The 27955-nt window shown below is 45.0% G+C and overlaps 1 protein-coding gene across 4 annotated transcripts; it reads right to left on the bottom strand.

The window, feature by feature from the left end:
• Positions 1–39: 39 nt before the first annotated feature.
• On the bottom strand, positions 40–27211 carry FKBP8 (FKBP prolyl isomerase 8). Of its 4 annotated transcripts, none has more exons than XM_072601634.1 (9): positions 27025–27211; positions 25353–25650; positions 6524–6696; positions 6043–6131; positions 4848–5065; positions 4468–4640; positions 4005–4082; positions 2314–2451; positions 40–994 (listed from the first exon to the last, which is right to left on the bottom strand). In XM_072601634.1, exons 2-9 carry the CDS (start codon positions 25633–25635, stop codon positions 908–910), a joined length of 1239 nt encoding a protein of 412 aa, XP_072457735.1. In that variant the 5' UTR covers positions 25636–25650; positions 27025–27211; the 3' UTR covers positions 40–907. The 4 variants fall into 4 exon arrangements, with proteins under 4 accessions (XP_072457735.1, XP_072457733.1, XP_072457736.1 ...); XM_072601632.1 differs by having other exon boundaries at positions 25353–25653; positions 27025–27174; XM_072601635.1 differs by having other exon boundaries at positions 26994–27150.
• Positions 27212–27955: the final 744 nt, after the last annotated feature.

The following is a 27955-nucleotide window of genomic DNA, read 5'->3' as shown; positions in this document are numbered from 1 at the left end:
TCCCAGAGCCGGCAGAAGAAGCTGAGGGCCCCAGGCAAATCGACCAGGCTGGGCACTTTATTTCCTAGGTTTTCCCATCAGACAAGAGGAGTCTCCATACCTAGGTCCAGTAAATTCAAATGTGGGGGGGTAAGAAGAGGGCTGCACTCACTGAAGGCAGGGGGCAGCACGGACTGGGCAAAGGGAGTTGGGCACACAAAGATGCTTCTGCCAAGGCAAGGGGGCACATTCTCCTCCCACTTAATTAAATAAACCAATTCCCTGTCCACAGATATGCCCCAGTCCCATGCCAGGCAATCCTGATCCTGAACCTAGGGAAGAAGGGGGGAAATCCCCCCAGAGTGGGGCAGAAAGTGCTTCAGGTCTGCACTGGGCCTTTGGGCTCCTGTCAGGGAACTTTCATGGCATTAACCAGCTCAAGGGCTCCAGGCCTGGCCAATGGACCAGGGCCTGAGCATACTAGCAGTTCTCCTTCCTTGTGGGCAATGGGAAAATACCCACTTCTAAGGCCCATCCCCACTCTCTTCATCATGACATTCTCGGGAGAGCTGGGCTAGTGCTGGGGTGCCTTTGACATACTTCCATGGGTCTACTATCCCCTCGCCCATTGGGGCTACATGAGATCTTTTAGCTGGTCCTTGCCAGACAGATCAGGCCCCCAGGTATCTGCCCAGCTCTGGTGGGGAGGACTGAAGAGGGAGGGAGACAGATGTCCCCTGACTAGGTGGTCCATACTCTTCATTCTTTCATAGGGACTGACCTAATTCTAGGTCACTGCCCAGGTGGTATATGAGCTGCGGCATGTCAGGCTTTGGGACAGGAAAGGGACAGGGAAGATGCAGGCCTGGGGTTGGAAGGCACAGGGGAGCCCAGGCAGGCAGTAGGCAGCATCCGTCTGTCCAAGCTTTCAGTTTCTGGCAGCAATGACCACAGACAGAGCCACACCCCCAAGGGCTACAGCAGTTGCCCCAAAGAGCCATTTCCATGGAATGGACTGTAGGAAAAAAACAACAAAGGGAAAAGAAAATGATTAGGTATTGCTCATCCCCTCCCTGCCCTGAGCGACCCACCATCTCCCCAAGTCTGTCCCCAGCCCTGCTGATGGCCCAGGACCTGGCCATATCCCTCTGAGCTAGAGGGAAAAGGCCAAAATCCTTGGCCTAGCATCCAAGGCCTGCATGACCAGGCTCCAGCTGACTGCCTCACCTTCTCCTCTAGCCAGGTGCTTACCACTCAGTCCCCAGAACATCCACATTCTCATGTCATCGTTCAGGAATTTGTTCACTCCCTCTTTCCTACTTGGGATGCCTCTCTTTTCCCTTTGTTCTGTCTCTCCAAATCCTTCCCCTATCCTTAGGTGACCACTCAAAGCTCACCTCTTTCAGGAAGCCTTTCATGACTACCCCAAACCACTGGGAGCATTGAGCTCCTCTGGGCTCCTAGGGTACTTGGCAATTGCCATTTGGGGCCTGGGAACATCTCTTAAAGTGTGATTTGCTTTTCCTGTCTATGTGTCCCTGCCTTCGTGACTAGAAGAGACGCTCCCTGAGGGCACTGTAGGAACCAGCTCTTCTGTTTTTTCCCTTTCTGCAGAACTCAGACCAGCCCTGAAGAATGCGAGTCACAAAGGAAGCCCTCCACAGGTGCTGAGGGGCAGGGACCCACGGGGCCAGGGCTGGACTTCACTCTGTCCTGGTCTTTCCCCTAAACACCACCAAGGAAGGTTCTCTCCTTCAAGTCTTTCCTGTCTACCCCAGGGTGAGAACAAAGGCAGAGAATTCTATAAAGGGAAGTGAGCTGAGTTCCTCTGGGATCCTCTGCCCAGGGACAAGAGATCTGGGTTCCAACTCTGCCATTAATCTGACAGATGACCTCTGATAAGTCCTTTCCTCAACCTAGGCCTTCATTTTCCTAGCTCTGATCTGAGATGATTACAGCTGGTTCCAAAGCTCCCTCGCCATTAAAAAATCCTACCTAGCTCTAAAATTCTCTGCTCTAAGGCCCTCCCACCTCTGACCTCCTGGGTTCTAAGAACCCTCCCAGCTCTGACTTTTTGGGTTCTCCTGCTGCTGACAACTAAAATTCCTTCAAATCCTAAAGTTCTATGACTGTGATGCCAACCAATGAATTGGCTCTGAGCTGGCAGAGCTACTGAAATTAGGCTTGTGTGGCCATACCCCCTGGCACTGCCAGAGATGGCAATGCTTGCCGATAGCACAAAGGGGCCTCTCACTTTCCTACTGAGGCCTAGTTAGACCAGAGGCTAAATATTGGGAGAGGCCTTTGGACTCCTTACCCCCCCAAGTCCCTTACCCGGGGGCCCTTGGCAGGGCTCTTGGTGGGCAGTCCACTGGCACCAGCAGTGCCAAGCATCTTCTTGTACATGGCAGTCTCTGTGTGCCTCTGGGCAGCATGCTTTTTCACTAACTTGGAGAGCTCTGAATGAATAGTCTGTAAAGAGAACAGAGAAGAGAGGAGCACCCCAAGGAGTACTGAGGAGGGAGGCAGGCAGGCAGGAAGCAGATCCCAAAGTCCTTGGAGAAACAGAAAAGGCATCCCCTTTCAGGGCCTCAGGCTGCCAGCAATAGGAAATGGGGCTGCAGGAGCTCACTACTGCCTTCCTAAGAAACAACCAAGGACAAGACAAATGTCCTGACTTGGCTCAATCGCACCCCAGATGCCTTCGGCTGCCTCATGGACCCCTCCTCCTGCCCTGGCAAAAGAAACAATGGGGGCACCAATAAAACCTTCAAGGGTCAGAATAAGGGGAAAAATTGCTTCTGGATTTTCAGGAGGAGATAAAGTAAATGGGGGAACAGAAAATAGGATAACTCCCCTCTCCCCAGGGAAGCTAAGGCTGGGGAGTCTGGGGGCCAACTACAATGGAATTAGGGCACTCAGGATGAGACAAAGAGTGATTGGGTGGAGGACTGGGGCAGGATGGGATGGAGAGAACCTGAGGAAAGCTACTCTGCCTTCCCCGAACCCCTCAAGATCTCCCTAGTCCTGAGGGCCCTGGAAAAAAGAATTAAGAGGCGACTACCTAGACAATCATTTCCTGTAAAGTGAAGGATGAGACTTAAGAGTGTTCAAAGATCTCTGGCAGTTCTGACATTGTGAGGCCTGAGGGCCCTCCCAGCTCTGACATCCTGGGTTCTAAGGTCCTCCCAGCTCTGACATCCCATGTTTCAAGGGCCCTCCCAGCTCTGACATCCCATGTTTCAAGGGCCCTCCCAGCTCTGACATCCCAGGTTCTAAGGTCCACCTAGTTCTGACATACTATGTTCCAAGGGCCTTCCTACTTTTGACACTCTGTTCTAAGATCTCTTGTTCTAAGTCAGCCTCTTGGACTCTCAAGTTTGTTCTGCTTCAGACTCAAATGTAATTGGGAATGTTTAACAAAATAAATGAAAATATAATCCAACATAAATAATGGTAATTTGTGGTTTTGTTTCTACATGAGTATGATACCACTGGTCCTTATAAGGTGCCTTCACTCACAAACTTAAGAGACAGAGTGGTCCTTCGAGGCTGTCTTGTCCAACACCCCTCATGTCATAGATGAAGAACACAGAGGCCTGAGAGATGCCTTCTCTGCCCAGAGTCACTCAGGGAGTAGGTGGCAGAGGACAGATTCAAACCCTATCACTGTACTGTTCTAGAGGGGGTAGGGACAAAGAAGGAAGGGCAGGGGACCTGGCCCTATCCCCAAAGAATGGGTAGACCTGGGGGTAAGAGTCCACTCTCAGGATTGAGAGTGCTGTCAGAGCACAGGGAGCTCAGGACTCATCTGGCTGAACCTCCATGGGACATCCTGGTCCTGGGTTGGGGAAAGGGAAGCACCACCTCCAAGGCAGCTCCACCAGGGGGCTAAACCCCTCTTCCCCAAGAGGCCAGGCATAGGCTATGGAGAAGGCTGGAAGACGTGGCACTTCCAGGGCTCCCGAGACCCATCCTTGCCTCCCACCTCTCCCTGTCTCTCTCCAAAATGCCCAAGAACTTACCTTGTTGGAAGGTTCCAGTTTGAGGGCAGCTCTCAGGATGGGGATGGCCTCAGCATACTCACCTTGCTGTGCCAGCACCTATAGGAGGGCAGGGTAGGATTGATCAGGCCTCAAGAACATACTGAAGTTCCCCCAAGCCTTGCTCAGGCAAGAGAAAGGAAGGACTTTGTCGCTACCCTCCCCAAAGGAATTTAATCTTTCACTGGGGAGATAAGGTTCTGGACCTCAGTTTCCTCATCTGTAAAATGAAGGATTTAGACTACACTTCTAAGGACCTTCCCAGCTCTGACATCCCATGTTCTAAGGCCCTCCCAATCCTGATGTCTGCTAGTTTGTGACTCTCATTCCAATAGTAACTGTGTAGATGCTCCAAAGGACACAGAATGATGTGATCCATGTGTCCTGGGCTGCCCTGAGGAGGCTAGAGGTTGACTTGGGGGAGGGAGGGCTGCCTGAGGCTCACCTTGCCCTTCCGGAACAGGGCCTTGATGTTATCTGGCTGGTGGCTGAGTGCCAGGCTGCAGGAGTTCAAGGCTGCACTGTAGTGGTCCAGCTTGAGCTGTGAGGCGGCCAGGTTGTTCAGACATTTCACCTTCAGCTCCAACAACTCTGCCTCCTCCTCTGGGCTCACATCAACTAGCATGGGGATACAAAGGAGCGTAAGGGAACATAACCCTTCACACAGCCCACCCCATAGATAGGCATCAGTAGTGGGAGTTGGAGGGGGGGGCTACTGGGATCACTGCAAGGGCTCCAAGATCCAGGCCAGGGAGGCCCCCAAGGACATGGAAACTCCCTGAATGCTCAGTCCCTTGGGGAAGCAGTGACAGAACCCAATGGCACCTTTGGAGCTGGCACTGATGGCCTTGAGCGCCAAGTCATAGGAGTTGGCAGCCAAGACAAAGTCGGCCCTCTGGTAGTGTGCATTCCCACATTCCCGCTTGTGGTCAGCCAGGGAAATTCGCTCTCGCCCGCTCAGCAGCTCCAGGTCAGGCCCATCCACAGCTGTCTGCAGAGCCACCTCGAGGTGAAGGGTTGAATTGGGAGGGATGGCAGGACTCCTGTGAGGCCCCAGGGGCCAGGAAATCCAGGCATTTTAGAGGGCATTTGATACAGTTTCCCCACCCAGATTCCCCCAATGGAAGCTCCTGCCTAATCCCTCGCTCTGACTCCAGGTAACTTACTTTCCCTCCCCAGGCCTTGGTTTCCTTATCTGGAAAAAGAGAATGAGATCAGGTCACTCTGAGGTCCCTTCCAGCTGGGACACTGAGTGATTCCTGACCAAGGCAGTGTTTGCTCAGTGGGCAACTTGCCCTACTAGAAAGAAAGTCCCTCCAGAGACTCTCATTGTCTGATGAGGGATGGACAGAAATTAGCTTTCCTCAATCACTCAGTTACTAAAGAGGAGAAAGACTAAGGGAGCAGAGAGGTCAGAGCTCCTAGCCATGGACACTTTGTCAGGAATGAGACGAGCAGGGACTCCGTTATTCAGCTGGGAGAACCTACCCCAACGGTCTGAGTGGTCCAGAGACCACCAGGGAACCCTGCATTTCCCAGGAGGTCCTGGTAGGAAGGACACCCCAGAGGTCCTCTGTTATTAATTCTCTATATGAACTAGATGCTGTCCCTCAGGATTTTAGTTATCTAATCTGCTAAGTAAACTAGATGTTTGTTAAGGACCCTCTTAGCTACGACATTCCCCATGCTAAGGTCTCTTCCAGCTCTGACCCCCTGTGTCCTGGGGGCCCTCCCAGCCCTGACCCCCTGTGTCCTGGGGGGCCTCCCAGCCCTGATCCCCTGTGTCCTGGGGGCCCTCCCAGCCCTGACCCCCTGTGTCCTGGGGGCCCACCCAGCCCTGACCTCCTGTGTCCTGGGGGCCCTCCCAGCCCTGACCTCCTGTGTCCTGGGGGCCCTCCCAGCCCTGACATTCTCTATTTAAAATCCCTTGCAGCTCTTCAGATTCTGTACCCTCTGTTCTCTGGGCACCAGTTCCTGTTGCAGGCAGGTCAATGCTCAGACCTCCTCCACTCCATCTCACCTGCCATGAGATCCATAGCAGTATTTGGCGTCTGCGATGATCAGGGCTGTTTCGCCCACATTCATGAGCTGCACACTCAGATCCAAAGCCTTCAGAAACAAAGAAGAAGTGACCCAGATCTCAGAGGGGTGGGAGGGAGAATAAGCAAACAGAGTGCCCACTTAGAGCCAGGCGCCACATGAAGCACTTCACAAATATCTCATTTGATTCTCACAACAACCCTGGCAGAAGCAAGGGCTGTTATTCTTTCCACTTTACAGGTAAAAAAATTGAGGCCAACAGAGGTGAAATGACTTGACCAGGGTCACAAAGGCAGTACCTGTCTAAGTTCAGTGCTCTGGTCTTCCTAGCTCCAGACTCAGTGTTCTCTCTGCTGTGCCACCAGCTGCCTTTAAGGCCAGGCCCACCCCCAAAATGCAGGCTTCATTCTCTGCGACCAGGGCCCTAAGCACCATCACTCCTCCCCAGTGCTCCACAGTACCTGGAGAAAATCACAGTCTCCTAGGGTGAAGGTGAGGCTGGGCTGCTCTTCCACCTGTTCTCCATTATCCTCAAGGGAGACCTTCAAATGCACTGTCACATCCTGGCCCTTGCTGGGCCGCTCAGCCCCAGGTAGGGCAGCCACGAGGATCTTCTTTCTAAGCAGTCCGTTACCTAGGAGGGAGATAAAGGACAAGGAGAAATCAATTTCCAACTCAAGCCGGTATGCTCTTCTGGTCTCCCCTGGATGTTGAGAGCCCAAGGGAGGCCCCCAGCATTGGGAAGTTTGAATGGGGATGAATCAAGGAGAAGGAACAGACCAGAATCCCACAGGATAGGCTGCAATTGATTTCACTGAAAGAAATACTCACCTCACTGAGATTCCAAATCAATCAAGCCCTCATGTATTAAACACCTACCACATGTCAGGCATGGTGCTGAATGCTCGAGTACTGCTTTCATGTCTGCAGAGCAAGTTCAATGCCAGGAAAGTACAAAGGTGAGGTTGGAGGGCAATTACAATCTAGAGCCACACCAGAAGGAAGGGGATTTGATTTCACATCTAACCCCAGCTACCTGGGCCACTCTGGATGAAACACTTTTTTTTTCTGGGTTTCATCATTTTCATCAGTCAGAGATGGGGGGCCCAAGGACATTAGATCAGATAGTCCACAAAGTCTCTTCCAACAATAAGAAAATGCCTTTCTAGAAAATTATTCACATCATTACTCGGTGTGATGGCAAAAAACTGGAAACAAACTCCACATGCAAAAATGGAACTGACTGAACAAATGGTGACATGGAGATGGAATGGAATAGTATCACATTATGAGGAAGGCCAAGGAAAATGGGACCCCCCCCCCAACAGATTAGGAAGGAAAGGACCTCAATGCCCATGTGGTCAGACCCACCGTAAGCCAATCCCCTTGGCCAGAGAGCAGCCGGCCAGCCTATGCTGGAGGAGGACCCCACCACCTCTTGGTGCTTCGGAAGCTGGATGCCCCTCATGGAAACTTCCCCCATGTGCTTCCAGGTGTGCCCATGAGCTGACTTCTCCTGTCTTCAACAACCTGAATACAGCTGTCATGCCTTGGTCAGTCCCTGGATACTCTTTGGATTACTGACAGCCTTCGCCCATGGAGTGCCCAGACTGAGTCCAGAGGGACCCTTACTCCATTGTCCTGGGCTTGCTCTTAGGCCACTTTAACTGTTTGATCAATGACTTGGATAAAGGCCTGGGGGACGTCCAAGAACTCACTAGAAATATACAGATCCTTGCAGCCAGTACTGGGCTGGAACCAGTTCCCAAAGGCTTGAGTCACTTGTGAAATTTTTAGAATGAGCATTTACCCCTCAGAATTCAACAAGCTCTAAAAATTAGAGCTTGATTTTCTTTTTCTTTACAAATTTTGTCTCATTTGATCTTCCCAACACCCCTGGAGGGCAGGAACTTTTTCTTTTTCTTATTTGCAGCCCTAGAGTCTAGTAGGCGCTTAATAAATTTGATTGATTGATTTCTCTTAATTCCTTATGCTTGTGATTTTGACAGCAAAAGCATACTCTACTCTATTCATATACACAATTTGTCCAGCTGGTTGTGTGACCAATGGTTGGATACCTGAGTTCCACTGAATTCTTTGTTATATATGGCAACCTTCATTTTGACAATGATCTCCTTGTAGTATATGCCCACTAATGGCATGGATGGACCAAAGAAATGAACAGTCAATGACTTTTCTTACATAATTCTAAGGCATTTTATAGAGTAGTTTAGATCAGTACCAGCTCCAAGAGTATATTCATCTGCTTATTTCCCCAAAGCCTCTGCAACATTGATTGATGCCAACTTTTTTTTTTTAATTTTTTTTATTAGAAAAACATTCACCTTTTCTCCTTCCCATCTCACCTCACCCTAACCCTGCTACAAACATGTCAAATCTAGCAAAACAAACTTCTCCACTGGCCCTGTCAGTTCCTAGATTCATTCTCTTCTTCTGAGTTTATGTCCTCGTCACCCCAATAACTTTCTATGGTAGGATTCTTTTTTTGTTTACTCATTCTTCCAGCCTGCTTCCTGACATCAGAAACACTTCTGGAGGAAATATCTGGACTGGTCCTGCTGCTGCTGCTGCTGCTCTCTTGGAGCATTAAGTGTTCTTGTGCTTCTTTCTAGAACATCAGCTTAGGCTCGAAAAGTAATGCGCTCCAGGGCGAAATCTGATCACTGTCGCCCTGGTCTGAGCTCCATAATTTCCTGACTTGGATTTGGGTCTGAGCAACAGGCCTGTGAGTTTGTCTCTGGTTGGAGTTCCAGCAGACTGCTGCTGGGCTCAGTCACTGTCAGCCCAATGGACTTTGGTCTGGGATTCCTGCCCTGCTTATTACATTGAAGGTTTCAAAGTGGGCTGGAGGCTGGAACTGAGACCTTGAACTCCTCCTAGGGTTAAAGTTACATAGCTGCTGCTGCTGCTTGCTTCTGGACTTGCTCCTCACTAGTACACAGCCTAGGACCCATGACCATTCCTCACCCTGAAATGCCACCCCTCAGTTTGCTCTGGACCTACAATCCAAAACTGGGCAATGAGTCACAGCCATGCCAGTATACCCATTCCTGCACCTTTCACAAGCTTAGACCCTTCTGTGCTGTAATGCTCCACATGGCCATTACTGGCTACACTGTGTCCCTCAGAGGCCTATGCCAACCTGGGCTAGAAAAATGACTCATTGTGATTTTTTTCCCTTGAATTTCCTAATCAGTGCCACCTCAAAGATTGGTGAATATTCTAGATCTGCACAGAGAAAATGGGAAGGGGTAGGGCTGGCTGAACTTCTTCCTGTTACTCCACCATCTTGATTCTAATCTTTGTTTATTTTTGCAAATTTGATGGAGTACAAATGAAACCTCAGAGCTGTTTTATTTTGCATTTAGAAAATGACTGATAATTTGAAGTAGTCTTTCCAATGTTCAGTGACAGTTTGCATTTCTTCTTCTGAGAACTATTTATTCATATCTTTTGACCACTTATCTTACCAGAAATAACTCATTCTTATCATAAATTCCCTATATATTTTGGATTTCATCAGACCTTTATCAGAGAAATTTGATGAGAATTTTCCCTCCAAATTAACTGTTTTTTTTTATTCTAGTTAACATTGTGTGAAAACATTTTTACATAACAGAAATCTTCTGTTTTATCTTTTTATGATCAACTCTATCCCTTCTTTAGTTATAAGTTCTTCCCCTGATCAAAGCTTTAAAAAAAAAATCTCCTTCCATTCTCCTCTAATTTATTTATGATGTATTTATATGTAGATATTGTATATCTATTTGGGATCTATTGTAGTATATGGTGTTAAAGTGTGGTCTAAACCTATTTTCTGTCAAACTTTATGAGTAGTACTTGTCAAAGAGCTTTCCTTTTTCTTTTCAATTTAGAGCCCTTTTGATTAGAATTTTTAGACTTAAGATAAATACCTTCTTGTATTTGTATTCTCTTTCCACATCTGACTAGAAATGGACCCGTCATTTCCATATTTTAAGGCACAGTCCAAAAATCCAAATCCTGTCCTTCTTAACTTGCTCAACACTTTCCAAATCTGCCTTTCTCTTCTGAACCCCTTGCCTTCCATGGACAACAATGGTGGAAAATACCATGTGTGGCCCCCAAGAGCTTCTATTTCTTCTCTAAGCTATACTTTTTTAGGAATATTTCCTAAATTCCTCCTGGCATTATCATTTGTGCCCATGGGGAAGACCAGGAGGAGGTAATCATCATTTGGTTAAAATCCCCATGAGTGGGACATGAACTCAAGTCTCCAAATGAGGACTGGCAGGAAGTGATGTGAAGTGAACAAAGCAGAACCCACAGAATAACATATGTAGTGATCATGGAAGCTCCAACTAGAAATAAATACAATTTAAACTGGCAAAAAAACTCATCCTCAGATTACCCCAGAGATGCCACGCTGTTCAGAGCAACAGCAGCTTCTGCTGTGGTAAAGAACACAAAATACAGTAGATGCTCCTCCACTGTTAAATGACTAACCAGATGGGGGTTCAGGAAGGCAAGAGAATACTACTGAGCAGTAAGACATGACAAATGTGAAACATTCAGAGAAAGAAGGGAAAACCTACACAAAGTGTTGGAGAATGAAGCAAGGAAAACATGACAATAACAATGTGAACAGAAGCATCAACGAAACAAGGTAGAATTGTCTGTAATTACAGTGGTCAAGAGTGACCCTGGAGAAGAGCTGGGAAAATGCAATCCACTTCATTCCCTGAAAAGGTGGGCAACTATGGGTATGGGACAATCCAATGTGGCCCACTCAGTCTAAGCACTGGTTTGGCTCAGGGGTGGGGAACCTGCAGGCTCAAGGATACATGGCCTTCTAGGTACTCAAGCGTGGCCCTTTGACTGAATTCAGACTTCACAGAACAAATCCCAAAGGTTTGACTTAACTTATTCTTTTCCTTAGGAAATGTTTATTATGAGGGAAGGCTCACTAGACAGGGAAGTGGGAAGGAGAAATTTGGAGATTGCTATGATGTAAAAAAAAAAAGTTTCCATAAAAACAAATAAAATACTGATTTAAAAAAATGGACATTATTGTTAGTAATGTATAAAGTACAGGTTTCCTCTTGCTTTTAACAAAAAGAAGAGGCTGGCTGATAATGCACCACCAGCCCCATCACTCTTCTCTGAGTCATCCCTCATCTGGGATGGCTGAGCTCAGCAGGATGTGAGTGATCGGTTTTAGCATGCCGTTTCTTCTGTGACCCCTCCATAGATCCTGCAGAGATGCTGATGTTTAACAAGACAATTGTTAACAGTTGCTCTGCTGGATCTCTAAGATGCCTGGAAGCTAATGTATACAGGAGCACTCTTCTTCACAATAATTTACTGCTGTTGCTAAGTTAAGGTAGTTTTTTGAATTTAGATTAGCTGCTTCTTGAAGATCATTTGCCCTTACGTATGGCAGCATGGAGTCAACAGCATTCTTTACATAATTCATAATGGCCCTGGAGAACACAATCTCTATGGCCATTGCTGGAATCACTCTTCCAGTCATGCACTGATCAAGAGAATCAGCTATAGTTTGTCTTGTTATCTAGACAAATGAAGAGGGCATCCTGACCTGCTCTGCTACTCTACACCAAGAGACTTAAAATTCAATGGCAAGGACTACATAGGTTAAGTTGTCTGCCCATAGCTGGGAATTGACTCAGTCAACAGTTGATGGGGGGTTTTAAGAAATGAGGAGGTTGGCTGGAGAAGTTCGGTCCTCTTTTGCAGTGGAGACCATAAAAGCCTGGACTCTCTTCAGCACTGAGTTGCTGAGGCAGCGGCCTTGAGGAAGCACCCAATTCTACAGAGAATCTTCTGCAGTGGATGTCACACACTTCTCCATAAATGGTCACTACCTGCACTCCACTGAGTAACAATGACTTTCTGTTTTTGACTAACTACTGGTATAAGTAGGTAGAAGCACATGACAGTCATGGACCCAGCAATCTTCTCTGGGACACATAAACTGAATTGCTTTCCTATCCTAGCAGCTTCTAAAGAGTCGTTACACCCATTAATAACCAGCCAGAGGAACACAAGACCAATAGATATCATATGAAAGCAGCAATGATGATCTGGGTCTGCTAACCCAGAAAGTGGAAGGGGCAGCGCTAGGGATTCCCCTGAGCTCTCCCAAGTTCCCCTCCAAACAACTTTAAAATAACACCTCGAAAGATGAATTCTTGAGCAGCAGAACCAACAAAAGGAGAGAGTGAAACAATTTTCCAGCCCAAGAAAACTTAGAAGGTCAGCATGGGGCAACTGAATTGGCAATTGTGATTTCTGGAGTTAGCCCACAGACAATAAGGGGGCTGGACAACTGGTCAGAGAGAGATTAAAGGGGACTCTTGGCTGGTGCTGAGTGCAGAACTCTTGTATTGCTGGTTCCAGATTGCAATTCCGGGGGAGGAGGAACATACCAGAGCTTGTGGCTGTAGAGGAATGGGTACCCTGGTCATAGTTCCAGGGTAGCAAAAGTGCTTATGGTTGCTAACAGACCAGACCACAGGCCAGCAGAGTAATGACCACACTTCTCCCTAGATCACACCACCTTGGAAGAAGCTTAAACTTACAGACTCCCAGGACTAGCTCTGAAAACAGCTACACAAAAAACCTGAAGCTTGGGACAGTGCCCTCTCCACTCAGAAGCAGAGCCCAACTTTAATGTAAAGTTAAAAGTCAAGAAACAGGCAGAAAAAAATAACAAACAACAACAAAAAAGGAACTTGACCATAGAAAGCTGCTACTGTGACAGGGAAGATCAAAACACAAACTCAGAAGAAGATAGCAACGTCAAAACTGCTATATCCAAAGCCTCAAAGAAAAATGTGAATTGGTCTCAGGCCTCCCCTCCCCCAAAATTTCTGGCAGAATTCAAAAAGGATTTGAAACATCAAATAAAAGAGGTAGAGGAAAAATTGGGAAAAGAAATGAGAGCAATGCAAAAAAAAATCATGAGTCAACAGCTTGATAAATAAGGTAGAAAAAAATACTGAAGAAAATAAAACCTTAAAAACAGAATACGCCAAATAATAAAAGAAGCACAACAATTCACTGAAGAAAAGAACTGTTTAAAAAGCAGAGTTGGCCAAATGGAAAGAGAGGTATAAAAGCTCACTGAAGAAGAAAATTCTTTAAAAATCAGAATTGGGGAAGTGGAAGTTAAAAACTCCATGAGACATCAAGAAATGATAAAACAAAATCAAAAGAATGAAACAAGAAATCACAGGTTCCCAAGGTAGGAGATACAGCCCCTTGAGGGGTTCTGGAACAATCCAGGGAGGCAGTAGTATTTTTAGGTGCAACTGGGGGGCACTGAATAAAAATAAGGGGAAGGTGGAAATATAAGGAAAGAAGACAAGAAAAACCATTTGTACATGTTTCATCTGTTGTGTAACAGAGTTAAAGTCATAGTGATTACATTATTTTCCAAATAAACACACAAAATTCAATCTATAACCAATCAGTGATCAAGTCCACCAACAGGTCTTAACAAACAAATGTTGGCAGGCAAGTGTGTAGCATGTTGTCAGGAAGTCCCACATGTATCAGCAGGAATATGTATACGTAATGCTGTTTACAATATAATACTATATGGTTACATGATGCATCATGTTGACAATATTGTACCACAAAATTTTAATGCAGGAAAATCTCATAAATTTATAATAAATTATTAAATTAACATATATCATTTTTAAAAAGTATATTTTTTTTGAAATGATGCAAATTTTAAAAATAACATTAAAGGGGTAAAGAAGGTAGATTTCCAGGGAAGCTCTGAGTATTTTTTTTTTTTGAAAAGAGGGCAGTAGGCCAAATAAGTTTGGAAACCTCTACAATAAAACAAAATCAAAAGAATGAAAAAACAGAAGAAAATGTGAAATATCTCATTGGTTGAAAAACAACTTGCCTGGAAAACAGGTCCAGGAGAGATAATAATTCCTAAAGAATTATTTGACTACCTGAAAGCCAGGATCAAAAAAAGAGCCTCGATGTCATGTTTCAACTAATTAGCAAGGAAAACTGCCCTGATATCCCAGAAGCAGAGGCTTAAATAGAAATTTAAAGAATCCGCCAATCACCTCCTGAATGAGATCCCAAAATGAGAATTCCCAGGAATATCACAGCCAAATTACAGCACTCCCAGGTCAAGGAGAAAATACAGCAAGCAGCCAGAAAGAAACAATTCAAATATCATGGAGCAACAGCCAGGATCACACAAGATTTAGCAGCTTCTACCTTAAAAGATCAGAAAGCTTGAAATATGATCATCTGAAGGGCAAAGGAGCTAGGGTTACAACCAAAAAATGAACTACCCTGCAAAACTAAATATAATCCTTCAGGAGAAAAAATGGATATTCAATGAAATAGAGGACTTTCAAGCATTCCTAATGAAAAGAGCAGAGTTAAAATAGAAAATTTGACTTTCACATACAAGAGAAGCAGAAAAAGGTAAATAGGAAAGAGAAAGTATAAGGGATTTAATAAGGTTAAACTATTTACATTCTTCCATGAGAAAATAATTGTAACTCCTAAGAACTTTATCATTATTAGAACAGTTAAAAGGAGTATACACAGATAGAGAGCATGCAGGTGAGAAGACTAAAATAAGGACATTTAAAAAAGATAAAATGAAGGTGTGAGAAAGAGGGATGTACCTGGAGAATGGGGAAAGGAGAGGTGGAGTGGGGTAAATTATATTACATAAAAAAGGCTCAAAAAAACTTTTATAGTGGAAGGGAAGATGGAGGCGGTGGTGGTGGCAGACAGTGCTTGAACTTTACTCTCACTGGAATTGGCTGAAAGAGGAAACAGCATACACACTCAGTTGGGTATTAAAATCTCTCTTACCCTACAGGGAAGTAAGAGGAAAGGCAGATAAGAGAAGGGAGAAGACTAACAGAACAGAGTACTCAGAAGGGAGGCAGTGTCCAGAAGCAAAACACTTCTGAGGAGAGACGGAGTGAAAGGAGAGAAAGGACAAACAGGGGAAAAATGGGATGGAGAGAAATACACAGTAATCATAACTGTGAAAAAAATTTACAGTAAATTTCTCTGATAAAGGCCTCATTTCTCAAACATATAGAAAATTGCATCAAATTTCTAAAAAGACAAGACATTCCCCAATCAATAAATGGTCAAAGGATATGAACAGGTAGTTTTCAGAAGAAGAAATCAAAGCTATCCACAGTCATATGGAAAAATGTTTTAAATTTCTATTGATTAGAGGAATGCAACTTAAAGCAACTCTGAGGTACCACCACATACCTATCAGATTGGTTAATAAGATGGAAAGGAAAATGGCAAATGTTGAAGGGAATGTGGGAAAATTGGGATACTAATCCACTGCTGGTGGATCCAACCTTTCTGGAGAGCTATTTGGAACCATGCCCAAAGGGCTATAAAAATGTGCATATCCTTTAACCCAGCAATATCATTACTAGGTTTGTATTCCAAAGAGAAAAAGACTTATATATACAAAAATATTTATAGCAGCTCTTTTTTGTGGTGGCAAAGAACTGGAAATTGAAGGGATGCCCATTAATTAGAGAATGGCTCAACAAGTTATGGTATGTGATTATGATGGAATACGACTGTGCCACAAGAAATGGAGAGTGAGATGCTCTCAAAAAAACCTGGAAAGATTGACATATACTGATGCAAAGTGAAGTGAGCATAGACAGGAGAACATCATACATAGTAATAGCACTACTGCATGATGATCAACTGTGAATGACTTAGCTATTTCTCAGTAATACATTGGTTTAAGACCATTTAAAACAATGGTTTAATACCATTCTGAAGCACTCATGATGAAAAATGCTATCCACTTCCAGAAAGAACTGATAGAGTCTAACAGATAGAGTCTGACAGAGCAGATCGAAGCGTACTTTTTTTTAGGGGGGGGGGGTTGTGTTCTTTACTTTTCTTTTGGTCTGTGTTTTCTTTCATATTATGTCCTATCTATTGTGGAGGTATATTTTGCATGACTGCATACGTATGACCTATATTAGATTGCTTGCCCTCTTGGGGAGGGAGAAAGGGAGGAAAGAAGCGAGAGAATTTGGAATTCAAAATTTTTAAGAACGAATGATAAAAATTGTTTTTATATGTAAATGGAATTTTTTTTTTTTAAGTCATGGCCACCCTTGAGGATGCTGTTCTTTTCCCCTACCCCAGGTCCCTACATGTCTTGCCTGATGGGGAACTGAAAAACAACCAGGTAGGAGATTCCCACCAAATCCTTCTGAGTGTAAATTAACAGTTCCGCTGTGGCATCCATGGTGACCAGTTTTTCCAGAGGGACAGGGCATCTAGGTCTGTTAGGTCCTCCATTACTGTCATGATGTTGCTTCACTTAACACTATGTGGGGAGATTCAATTGGGATTATACTTATGCGGGAGGGTCCTACAAGAATCCCTTAAGCAACATTTAAAATAAAAAATTTTGAAATTATCTTAGTGTGTTCCAACCATAAAGCTTTGTCTTGGGCCTTCTTTTCTCCCTCTATACCAGGGGTTCTTAACCTAGAGTCTATACAGATTTCAAGGAGTCCATGAATTTGGATGTGTGAAAAATTACATTTTCAGTAATCTTTAACTGAAGTCTAGCATTTCTTTTAATTATGAAGGCCTAAAAAAACATTTTATTTGTAAGAGGGGTCCATATGCTTCACCAGACTGCCAAAGGGAAGGTTCAGGACACAAAGACAGAGAAGAATCTCTACGCCATACTGTTTCACTTGATGATCTCATCAGTTGTCATGAATGTAATTCTTATTTCTATGAAGATGATTCATATAGCTCTAACCTAGCTCTAACCTCAGTCTTTGTTCTGAGTTCTATCCCCCTATCATTAATTCCTTCTGGATTTGAATCTCCAATCGGATTATCCCATAGGCTTCTCAAACTCAACAGATCCAAAAGAGAACTCATTTTCTTTCCACCTAGGCCCTCCTTCCCCTCCCTCCCCTTCTCCCAACTCTCCCATTACTGTCAAGGGTGCTGTCTTTGTCCCAGTTGCACAGGTTCACAACCTGGGTGCCACCTCAAATTCTCTCATATATGTGTGTATGTATGTGTTTAAACACAAACACACACACGTATCTCCTCTTTGCTACACTCACACAACCACCACCTAGTGCATGTCCTTCTCACATCTTGTCTGGACTACAACAATAGCCTGTTTGTTGGCTGCTCTTCCTGCCTAAAGTCTCTCCTCACTCCAATCTGTCTTCCATTTAGCCACTAAAGTGATCTTTCCAAAGCATAGGTCTGTCCACACCACTTTCCCATTCAATAAACTGCAATGGCTCCCTATTGACTCCAAGATCAAAAACAAAATCCTCTGTTTGGCCTCTGAGGCTCTTCATAACATGGCCCCTTCCTACCTTTCCAGTCTTCACATTCTACAATGCAGTGAGTTCAGCCTATGCCCTTTCTTCATGCCAGTGAAAGTCCATGTCTGAAGGCCATGCTGAAAGCTACTGCAAGAGTATGGAGGCTGCTGAGAAAAGATGAGGAGGGAGCCTGGGAGGAGCTGGGGGGAGGAGAAGTTTTGGGGGTAAAAGAGCCAGCACTGAGACTGGACCAGGGAGTGAGGGAAAAAGCAGAGTCAGGACTGATGCTGAGGTGTGAGCCTGAGACACTGGGAGAAAGACTGAACTGGAGCCAAATAAGCACCATCAGAAGAAAGGACTGAGAAAAGATGATTAATTCAATAGCAGACAGGCTCCCGGTGCTAGTGTAATGCAAAATGGAGCATCTAGAACACGGGACTTCAGAGAATCCCAAAACGTGAGGGTCAGAGGGGGTGTCTCAGCAGCCATCTCAGCAGCCATCCTGGCTGCCCTCTTCTAGACACTAGGCAGCTTATCAACGTCCTAAAATGTGGCTCCCACCACAGAACATGATCCTCCAGGTAAGGCTGGATAAGGGCAGAAGACAATGGGGCTGTCACCTCCCTAGTCCTCGGAGCTGTGCCCCTACAAATGCAGCCCTGACTCAGAGGTCCCATGTCGGACGTTCCAAGGGTGGGCTGTATAACCCTGACAAAGTCGCTCTCGCTTCTTCCCCTGTGAAATGAAGAATGGGACCCATCTCCCCAGATCCTGTGGGAAAGCCACTATGAATCTTAAAGAGGCGTACAAAGAGGAGTGTTATTATTTTGTCCGCTCTTCAAAGGCTGCCAAGCGAATCTTCCTTGTGAACATATTGCGCCAAGGTCACTCCTTTGCTCAAAGATCTCCCAAAGTCTCCCAGCACTTAGCATTGTACACATTGTGTGGTTCGGTTACTTCAATTGTGTCTGACTCTTTATGACCCCATTTGGGGTTTTCTTGGCAAAGATACTGGAGAGATTGACCATTTCCTTCTCTGGCTCATTTAACAGATGAGGTAAACTTGAGGCAAACAGGGTTAAAAGACTTGCCCAAGGTCACAAAGCTAGTTAAGTATCTGAGACTGGATTCAAATTCAGGTTTTCCTGACTCCAGGCCTGGTGCTCCATCTACTGTGCCACCTAGCTGCCCTCCCTGGCACATAGTAGGGGCTTAATAAACCTACTATTGACTGACTCCTTAATTCTTCTTTCCCTGAAGTACAAATTCCAGCCTCTCATGGAGAAGAGGTGTTACCATCATCATCACCTGAATTTAGTGAGTGCATTAAAGTTTGCAAAGTGCTTTACATTAATTATCTGAATACAAATATTTTTATCCCCAATACACACGAGAACTTGTACAAAGCTTCCCTTCTTTTTGGGGGAGCTGTGAACTACCGTAGCCTTTCTGAAAGGTGGTTTTGGAACTCTGCCCAAAGTCCCTAAACTGTGCATGCCCTTGGACCCCATTGTGCCACTCAAAGGCCTATACTTCAAAGGAGATCCAAGAAAAACTTTGGGAGAAGGATCCATATGTACAAAATGACTGATAACATTTTTGTAGCGGCGAAGAATTAGAAACAGTGGAGGGCACCCACATGGTGGGAAATGGCTAAACTCATTATTGCATATGAAGGTAAAAGAATATTTTTGTATCATAAGAAATGACAAAGCAGTTCCAAAAGGAAGCTGGGAAGACCTCTGAAGCAGAGTCAACTCAGCAGAACTAGCAGAATAATTTACAGACTGACATCACAGAGAAAGACAACTTTGAAACAATAGCAATAACAGCTAACATTTATGTAGCTCTTGCCTTATGCCAGGCATTATACCAAGCACTTTACAATGGTCATCTCATTTGATCCCAACAACCTTGGGAGGAAAGTGCTATAATAGTCCCCATTTTACAGATGAGGAAACTAACCTATAAGATGAAAGACTTGAAAACTCTGATCAAAGCAACAATCAATGTTGAGTCCTGGGATTGATGGTGGACCATACTGCCAATCTCCTGCCTTTGAGGGGAGGGACTTAAAATGCAGAATGAGGCAAATATTTTTTTGGTCCTGAGCAATATGGAATGTATTTTACTGGCCTGCGCATATTCGTTATGAAGATTTATTTTTTTATTGTTCAACTGAGAAGAAAGGCAAGAGGGAAAGCAATAATAAATGCATATAAATAAAATACGCCAAACCTCCCCCCCCCAAAAAACCCAAACAAAACAGAACAAAGATTCCCCTCCACTGCTTTCCGAGTTCCCAAAGGCTCGCCTGGAGAGTTATGAGAGATTCTATCAAACTGGAAAAATTTCAAGTCTGGTCTCAGCAAGACTCCCTGCCTGAACTAGATTCAAATGAAATTGGGAAATATTTAATGAAATAAATAACTACAGCAGAAGGCTAATTTGTAGTTTCTAAGTAGACGGCCTACAGGGATTCATTCCAGTTTGAGTTTGACACTGCTGCACTAAACAGGAGATCCTTGTCTATTAACCGAGGAACCTGGGACACTAAATCCTGCTAATGTGGATATTCTCGATATAAATAAATCCAGAAGACAAAGGAAGCTGTGGCTAAATGGGAGAGATAAATGGCTTGGCTGTCTCCCTGGATCATTTCATACTGTAGTATTCATGACAAGCATTTACACAAATATTACGATGAGGATAATGACAACTTATATACCAATATTTGAGCAGAGGATAAAGTGATAGAGAAAACAAATGCAGAACTTGCTAAGACATCTAAAAAGTTAATACTTATCAACACCAATGTAAAGGAATGCAAAGGAGAGACAAGGAAAAAATACATTGGAAAACATGGTTCAGGAGTAATGAACAAGCAGACTACACAGAAGCCTCACGCTTATTAAAAAGATTTTTCAAAAAGGGAACTGGGGGGCATTAGACACGGCAAGCACCAAATAACAACAAAAAACATGAAATTCATTATATATTATTAAAAGGCAGGAAACAATGAGTTACTAGTTTGGGAGCCGTTTCTGAATCAGCTATCCTAGAGTCAGATCACTGATTTGTTAGAGGAAAGATCAAAATAAGTGCCAAAAAAGAGGAAAAAGGAATAAAGTGGAATGATATGACATGCAACTGAGGCAACACCAACCTGATGTATTTAAATAAGTTACTGATGTCAAAAAAATGGGAAATAGATAAAACCTACATGGACACAAATTATCACTATTTCTTAAGAAAATTTAACCACTGTAAATGGTTACCACCACAAAAAGAAAAGTAAAGGACCCTAGAAACCATCTCAGCAGAAAGTGTTTGATCACTTTGCCAGCTAGAGGGATATGCGGGCAAGGGCCGTACTGTTTAAAAATGTAAACTTCTTAATAAAAACTTGAGAAAGGAGGATGGTACAAGATTATAGGCAGTAGATTATCTCAAAAGACACGGAAAAGTAGTGGAGGAAAAAAAGCAAAGGTTACAGAAAACTTGATGTGAGAACCAACTAAGACATATCATGTCTACATCATTCAAGGATGAAACAAAGAATGACAGATAAAAAATGAAAAACAATCTCTAAAACTTTCTCTAACAAACTCTTCTGATGGAACCCCCAGCTCCAGACTCCTAAAAGTACAGTCCTCAATGAACTATGAGAGGAAAAGAAAATAAATGGTGCCAAAGAAAGAAAACGGAAGATGAAAAGAGCAGCTGGACTAGACCAAACATCCAGAGAAAAGGTCGATGCTGGACAAAGTGTGACTTCCAGGACATTGAGGGATCAGTTCTTTAGATAATTAAGAGAGTTAATGAATGGGAGAGCTAATCAATCCTCGGGACGGGAGGAGGAATCAGAGGCTTATTTTAACTTTAAAAAATTTCCTGAAAAAAACATTACTTTCTTATCTGTATAAAATCTTTATGGGACCCATCTTCACATAGAGAGGAATCATTGATGAAGGTATTAAAAAGGAACAGACAGGCTTTCACCAGTCTATATTCTATAGCAGACCACATTTTTACTTATCGTCATAGAACTGACTAAGGCATAGAGAACACAAGGTGCTACTGTGCTTATTATTTATTGACAATCAAAAAGAAAAGAGAGCCATGTGTGGCCTTATGTACAGAGAACCAGACTCAAAGTCAAGAAGATGACAAGTTCTACTCTAAAAACATGCTGGCTGGGTGACCTTGAGTAAGTCACTGAGTCGAATGTCCCAAGCAATCTTCTAAGACAACAGGTTTCACAGTAGATACAAATCTACAGTACAATGAGCTCCCCACCTCCCACCCCACCCAATAGCTCTTCCAAAGAAACGTGGGAAACACGCCAGATTGAATCTTGATTAGGAAATTCAAGGGAAAAAAACCACTGTAAATCATTTTTCCAGCCCAGGTTAGCACAAGTACAGACAGGCAGAAGACAGGCAGAGAAGTGTGAGGACACTGGGGATGGGGTCTAGCCAGGAAGGGCCTCACAGAGCATGGCAGCCCAGGGAGAATGTGTGCCCTTGGACAAGAAGACACCTGAGATTCATCAGACACAGGCCTAAACATTTGGCATCTATGCTACTCACTTTTGAGCTCTAGCTCACAGATTTAGGGATGACTGAGGAGATCTGTGCCTAGGGGTGGCATTTCAGGGTGAGGAGTGGTCATGGGTCCTAGTGAAGCAAGCAGCAGCAGCAGCTATGTGAGTTTGACCCTAGGAGGGGTTCAAGGTCTCAGTTCCAGCTCTAGCCCACTTTGAAACCTGCAACAGAATAACCAGGGCAGGAATCCCAGACCAAAGTCCATTAAGCTGACAGTGACTGAGCCCAGCAGCAGTCTGCTGGAACTCCAACCAGAGGCAAACCCACAGGCCTGTTGCTCAGAACCAAACCCAAGTCAGGAAATTGTGGAGCTCAGACCAGGGCGACAGTGATCAGACTTCGCCCTGGAATGCATTACTTTGGGAGCCTTGAAAACTTATGAGTTGACAGCCTAAGCCGTCCCTAAGATCCTAGAATCACACAACACTCAATATTCCAAGAAAGGAAAAGCAGCAGGCCCAGACCAGACATTCCCTCCAAAAATGTTCAGAGTCTGGCCCTGACATCAAGTCTGACATCAGGAAGCAGGCTGGAAGAATGAGCAAATGAAAAAATTCCCACCATGAAAGCTATCATGGTGATAAGTACATTCAGGCCATAAACCCAGAAGACAATGTCTCTGAACCATCCACAACAAAACCTCAAAGGGAAATGTACCTTAAGCACAAATTCAACTAAAATTCCTGGAAAAGATGGAGCAAGAGTTTTTAAAGTACTTTTATAAATCAAATTAGAGGGAGTAAAGGAAAAAGTTGGAAAAAATGAGTGCAATCTCAGAAAGAATTGGAAAGGCAATTAAGAGCTTGGCACAAAAAGTACAAAACCTGGTCCAAGCAGCAAACTCCCTGAAAAACTAATTTCATGACAACAATGATCCATTAAAACAAAGCCAAAAGGCTGGGGAAAAACAAAACATAGAAGAAAACATAAGGTATCTCATAGCAAAAACCATGACCTCAAAAACTGATGCAGAAAATAAGGCAGTTGAAGACAGACTACCATGATCAAAAAAAGAGCCCGGAAAGAGTTCAAGAAATCATAAAAGAGAACTGCCCAGATCTCTTAAAATCAGAGGGCAAAGTGGAAAGAGAAAGAATCCGCTGGTCATCTCCTGAAAGAAACCCCAAAATGAAAACTTCCAGCACTATCACAGCCAAAATCCAGAGCTTCCATAGTATAGACAAAAATACTGTAAAGCAATCAGAAAGAAGGAATTTCAGCACTGAGGAGCCACAGTCAGTATCACACAGGATTTAGTAGCCACCACAAAAAGAAACAGAGAGCATGGAAAATAATACTCTAGAAAGTCATGGAACTGGGCTTAGAGCCAAGAATAACATCTAGAAAATCTGAGGATCATCCTATGAGAGAAAAAAACGGACCTATAATTAAATACAGGACTTCCAAGCATTCCTGACGAAAAGACCACAGCTGTGAAGAAACTCTTAAGTACAAACACAGGAGTCAAGAAACACAAAAATGTAAGCATGAACAACCACAAGGAATTAAACAAGGATAAAATGATTACATTCTAACATGGGGAGATGTTACATATATCCCTTCAGAGCTCTATCATCATCCGGGAACACAGAGAAAGTCTAATTAGACAGAGGGCCGGGGAATGCTTCTTTTATAACTTGATGATCTTTAAAGGAGAATGGAAAGGGAGGGAAAGAGTACACTTGGAGGGAAAGCAAAGTTAGGGAATATTATGTGCAAGTAGAGGTCTAGGCAAACAAGAGAAAACGGGGTAGGGGGAGCCAGTGACACCAATACCTTACTTTTATCTGAACTGATTAAAGGAGAGAAGCATATAGAACACATAGGAAGGGAGAAGGTGAAATAAGAGGAAGGGTAAATTAAGAGAGGCATTAGTCCTAAGTAAAACAAACTAACTAGGGTTATACAAAAATATCTATAGAAATTCTTTTTTGCAGAGACAGAGTTGGAAACTAAGGAGGGTGCCTACTAATTTGGAGAATGTCTGAACAAATTATGGTATATGAATGTGATAGAATATGACTGTGCTGTAAGAAAATATGAAGGGTATAGTTTCAAAGAAACCTGGGAAGACTGGCATGAATTGATGATGAAAAGTGAAGTATGCAGAACGATACATTATAATGACAACAACATGTGAGAAATAACTAACTTTGAAGGACTAAGGAGCTCTGACCAACAGATCAACGAGCAGATTCCAGAGAAGTCATGATGAAGCTTACTCCTCACATCCAAGTCTAGAGGTGAGGGACCCAGAATGTTGAATGAGGCTTATTTTTTGGACATGGCCAATACAGAAATTCCTTTTGCTTGACAGCACATGTTTGCACACAGGAGTTTTCTTTTTCTTTCTTTCTCAACTAGGAAGAAAGAGAGGTGGGAAGGAAGGCAGAATTTTGCTGATTGAAAAAAAATTTTTAAATATATATATTTTAAAGACATAAAAGTACTCAGAAGAAAAAACAGAGGGTCAGGAAGATTGGATCAGTTGCCTATGATCACACAAATAGTATAATGAGGACTTGAACTCAAGTCTTCTCAATTCTAAGTCAATCAATCAATAAACACGTATTAAACATCTTGGATGTGCCAGGCACTGTGCTAGGCACTGTGCTAGGCACCAGGGATACAAAAGGAGGCAAAAGATAAACCCTGCCTTGAGGAGAATGCAAGTACAGCACCCTGCCTCCCTCTCTCCCTCACTGAACTAATGACAGTGTACTGCCTTTTTGTACTTATTATATTCTAATATATATTTTTATCTGTTAAAAGCGCTGTGATAAAGACCATCTCTTACTCAAGCTAAGTTAGCACGATGGCTGAAGCGAGAGATCTGGAGTCAGGAAGACCTGAGTTCAAATGTGGCCCCAGACACTTACTAGCTGTGTGACCCTAGACAGGTCACTTAACCTCTGCCAGACTCTGTTTCCTCATCTGTAAAATGGGGATAATAATAGCATTTACCTCCCAGAGTGTAGTGAGGATCAAATGAGAGCTTTGTATTATGATGATAACGATTCTGGTTTCCACTCTCCTCTTTCAACCAAGAGACTATATATACCTGGCCCCAAATAGTAATGCCTCAATTTGGGCCTGCACATAATACATATGCTCCTTAAAAGGGCAGGGAACATTTTATTTTTGTCTTTGGAATACTCAGCACCTAATTCAGTGCCTGGCACACAGCAGGTACTTAATAAATGTTTACTGGATGACTGACAGTGAACGCTTAATAAATGAATGAAGTAACCCATGCCCAGCCTCAGACCCAGCCCCCACACCCTCATGCCTGAAAGTTTCAAGCCTCTTACCCAAGATGTCCATCCACTCCTCCTGGAGGGCGCCTGAATGCTCTGTCTCTTCATGCTCTGTCTCTTCAGATGCTGTAGGCTGAGGCTCCGTGGGGTCCTCATTTTGGGCTGCTCCCAGATCCTCCAAGGGAGGCAGCTCATTCAAGTCATCATCATCGTCCTCTTCCTCTTCAGTTCCATCCAGGACCTCAAAATCCTCACTTGCATCCAGCTGGGCAGCCCCGGAAGGTGGTGGAGAAACAGGGACTGGGTCTGCAGTAGGGGATGCAGCTTTGGATGCCATGGTTCTTGAGAGATGCTGCTGGTGAGGGGTGGAGGTACAGAGAGAGAGAGAAGAGCAGAAAGAAAGAGAGAGAAAGAGGGAGCCAACAAAGGAATAGAAGTAGCTTAGGTGGAGAGGTAACCAAGTACAAAGCCCACCTCGGTTGTCTCTGTCCTTGCCATCTTCCCTGGCTGGGACAGGGGGTGCTGCAATGGAACCAAGCTCCTGACCATAAGGGTGAAGGGGCTTTAGAACATAGTATCTAAACTGGGAAGAATCTTAGAGGAGGTAGACAGTTAGTTCATTGTATCTGGTCTCAGATATGGGTATGAAGCCCAGCTCTGTCATCTGACTGTGGGAAGGTCTTACTCTACCTCCCTAGGACTCAGTTTCCTCACCTGTAAAAATGAAAGAACTAGATTAGATGGTCCCTAAAGTTCAGCTCTACCCTTCAGTGACCACCAAATCTCTGTCATTTTGCAGATTGAATAAAAAAAAGTGGGGTAGAAAGGAGAGGAATCTGCCCAAAGCCAAAGATTTGGTCAGTCTGTGGCCACTGGGAACAGACCACAATTGTCCTGATTGCTCCTTTTAGGGGTCTTTCCATAAGGTCATCCTACTCACTCAAGACTGATCGCCTCCTTCTTTGACCCATCCTCATTATTGCGGAGGGGGGGGCGGGTTTTAACGAAGAAAGACTGCTTGGGGTACAGGAAGGGAATGGGGCAGGATATAGCCTTCAGGGTACCTGCTGATAGCATCTGACAGGTCAAACATTTACCGAATGAGATGACCTCTGCCAACACCTGGGGCTGTGGGGATGCCAGCAGGTGTGGAGTGGGATGGAGGATATCCAGAAGCCCCTAATCCTTCCCTTCAACTGAGAGGCCTGAGGCCAGACCCCTGCTCTATGGAGTGGGGTGATCACTGAACTTCCATCTAGCGTGGGGCGCGATTCTGGGGGTCTGGGGTCCAATCCCAGCTCTGCCATTGACAGTCAACCCGCAGATGACCTTGTTCCCACTCTGGGCCTCAGTCTCCTCCTCTGTGAAATGGGGGTTGGGAGGGTTGGACGAGGTGACTCCTGCGGTCCCTCCCCTCTAAATTCAAGCTCCTGTTCAGGTCTGGGGCTCTGCACACGCCCCCCGCCCTTTCCCTCCAGTCCCTGGGACCCTCCCCCCCCACCTCGGACTGGATGGGCAGGGACGGGACGCCTGGGTCCCTGGGGTAGATCTAGGCCGCTCCGGTTCGCGAGGCCTAGAATGGCTCCAACGGTGGGGCCGGGGTCTCCCCCGGGGTCCCCCGCCCCCATCCAGGTCCCCAGGCCTCGTCTCCAACCCCCACCCCGCTGCGGGCTCGAGCAGCCACCCCGCTCCAACCTCCTCTGCCAGCCGGGGCCCCGGGAGTTACCGAGGTCCCAGCCCGGCTCCCCCGGGGACACGTGGCACCAATTCGGGACCCCCAGGGTCCTGTGGGTCCCCCACCACCCAGCAGCAGCAGCTGCTGCCCGGCCTCGGGAATCAGCTGCCCTAGGCCCGCCCTCCCAGGTGCTCATTGGCTGAACCGGCCAGGAAGGCTTCCCGGATTGGTTGATGTGATTATCGCTCTAGGCGCGAGGACCCGCCTCCTTCCTGCTTTGGTTTCCAAGGTTTTTCAAGCTCTTAAAGGGACCGAGGCAACATGCGCGGGTGCGGAGGTCACGTCCAAGGCCAAGTCCTGAAGGGCGGGGCCAGGACTCCTCCGGGGCTGCGTTGGGTTCAACTCTCGCCCCCTCCAGGCAGCCTGTTGTTAAATTTGCGGCGAGAACGTTCGCACCTCGTAAGTGGACAAACAGCACGCCAGCGCTTGATGTATTGTTATGTTAATTAAGTAGGTTCTAGAAAGTGATGGAGAACGTGCTAATAACTCCGACGAGGATGCCCCGCAAGTCCTCCCCTCTGCACCTTCCCCCACACCCCTCCCTCCGGCCCCGCCCCCGCCCCTGCAGTGTGCTGTGTTAAACATTTACCTGCCTATCCCTGACCCGCGTGAACCCCCCCCCACACACACACACACTCCCCCCACGCAGCAGGGGGCCTCCAGCTAGTGAGCATCCGTGACTTCTGGGGCCTTGGAGGCGAAGGTGTGCTCGATTTTGACAACCCACCCCCTGTACCGTAGTTTCCCCATTTGCCAAACTCAGCCGACAAGGACATACAACGTGAATTTATATATGTATAAAATTTCATATCGTAGGTATTCTATAACTTCATTTCACGTAATTTAATTATGTTTATATGACACACGTATGAAATAAACATAAAATGCATTTAATACATACCTATAATATGTGAAACATACA

Source organism: Notamacropus eugenii, chromosome 4, assembly GCF_028372415.1.
Source record: "Notamacropus eugenii isolate mMacEug1 chromosome 4, mMacEug1.pri_v2, whole genome shotgun sequence".
In the NCBI taxonomy this organism is placed as follows: domain Eukaryota; kingdom Metazoa; phylum Chordata; class Mammalia; order Diprotodontia; family Macropodidae; genus Notamacropus; species Notamacropus eugenii.
The sequence above is the reverse complement of the archived record's forward strand: the minus strand, read 5'-3'. Positions and strand labels throughout refer to the sequence as shown.

Bases quoted from the DNA above. Each gene is read 5' to 3' on its own strand.
- FKBP8 (XM_072601631.1), bottom strand. From the start codon at position 26,605: ATGGCAGAGCTGGGATTGGACCCCAGACCCCCAGAATCGCGCCCCACG. The intron at 6,697-25,352 runs GTAAGAGGCTTG...TCTCCCTCCTAG, and splicing joins GGAGTGGATGGACATCTTGG to GTAACGGACTGCTTAGAAAG. The intron at 2,452-4,004 runs GTAAGTTCTTGG...TTCTCTTTACAG, and splicing joins AACTGGAACCTTCCAACAAG to ACTATTCATTCAGAGCTCTC.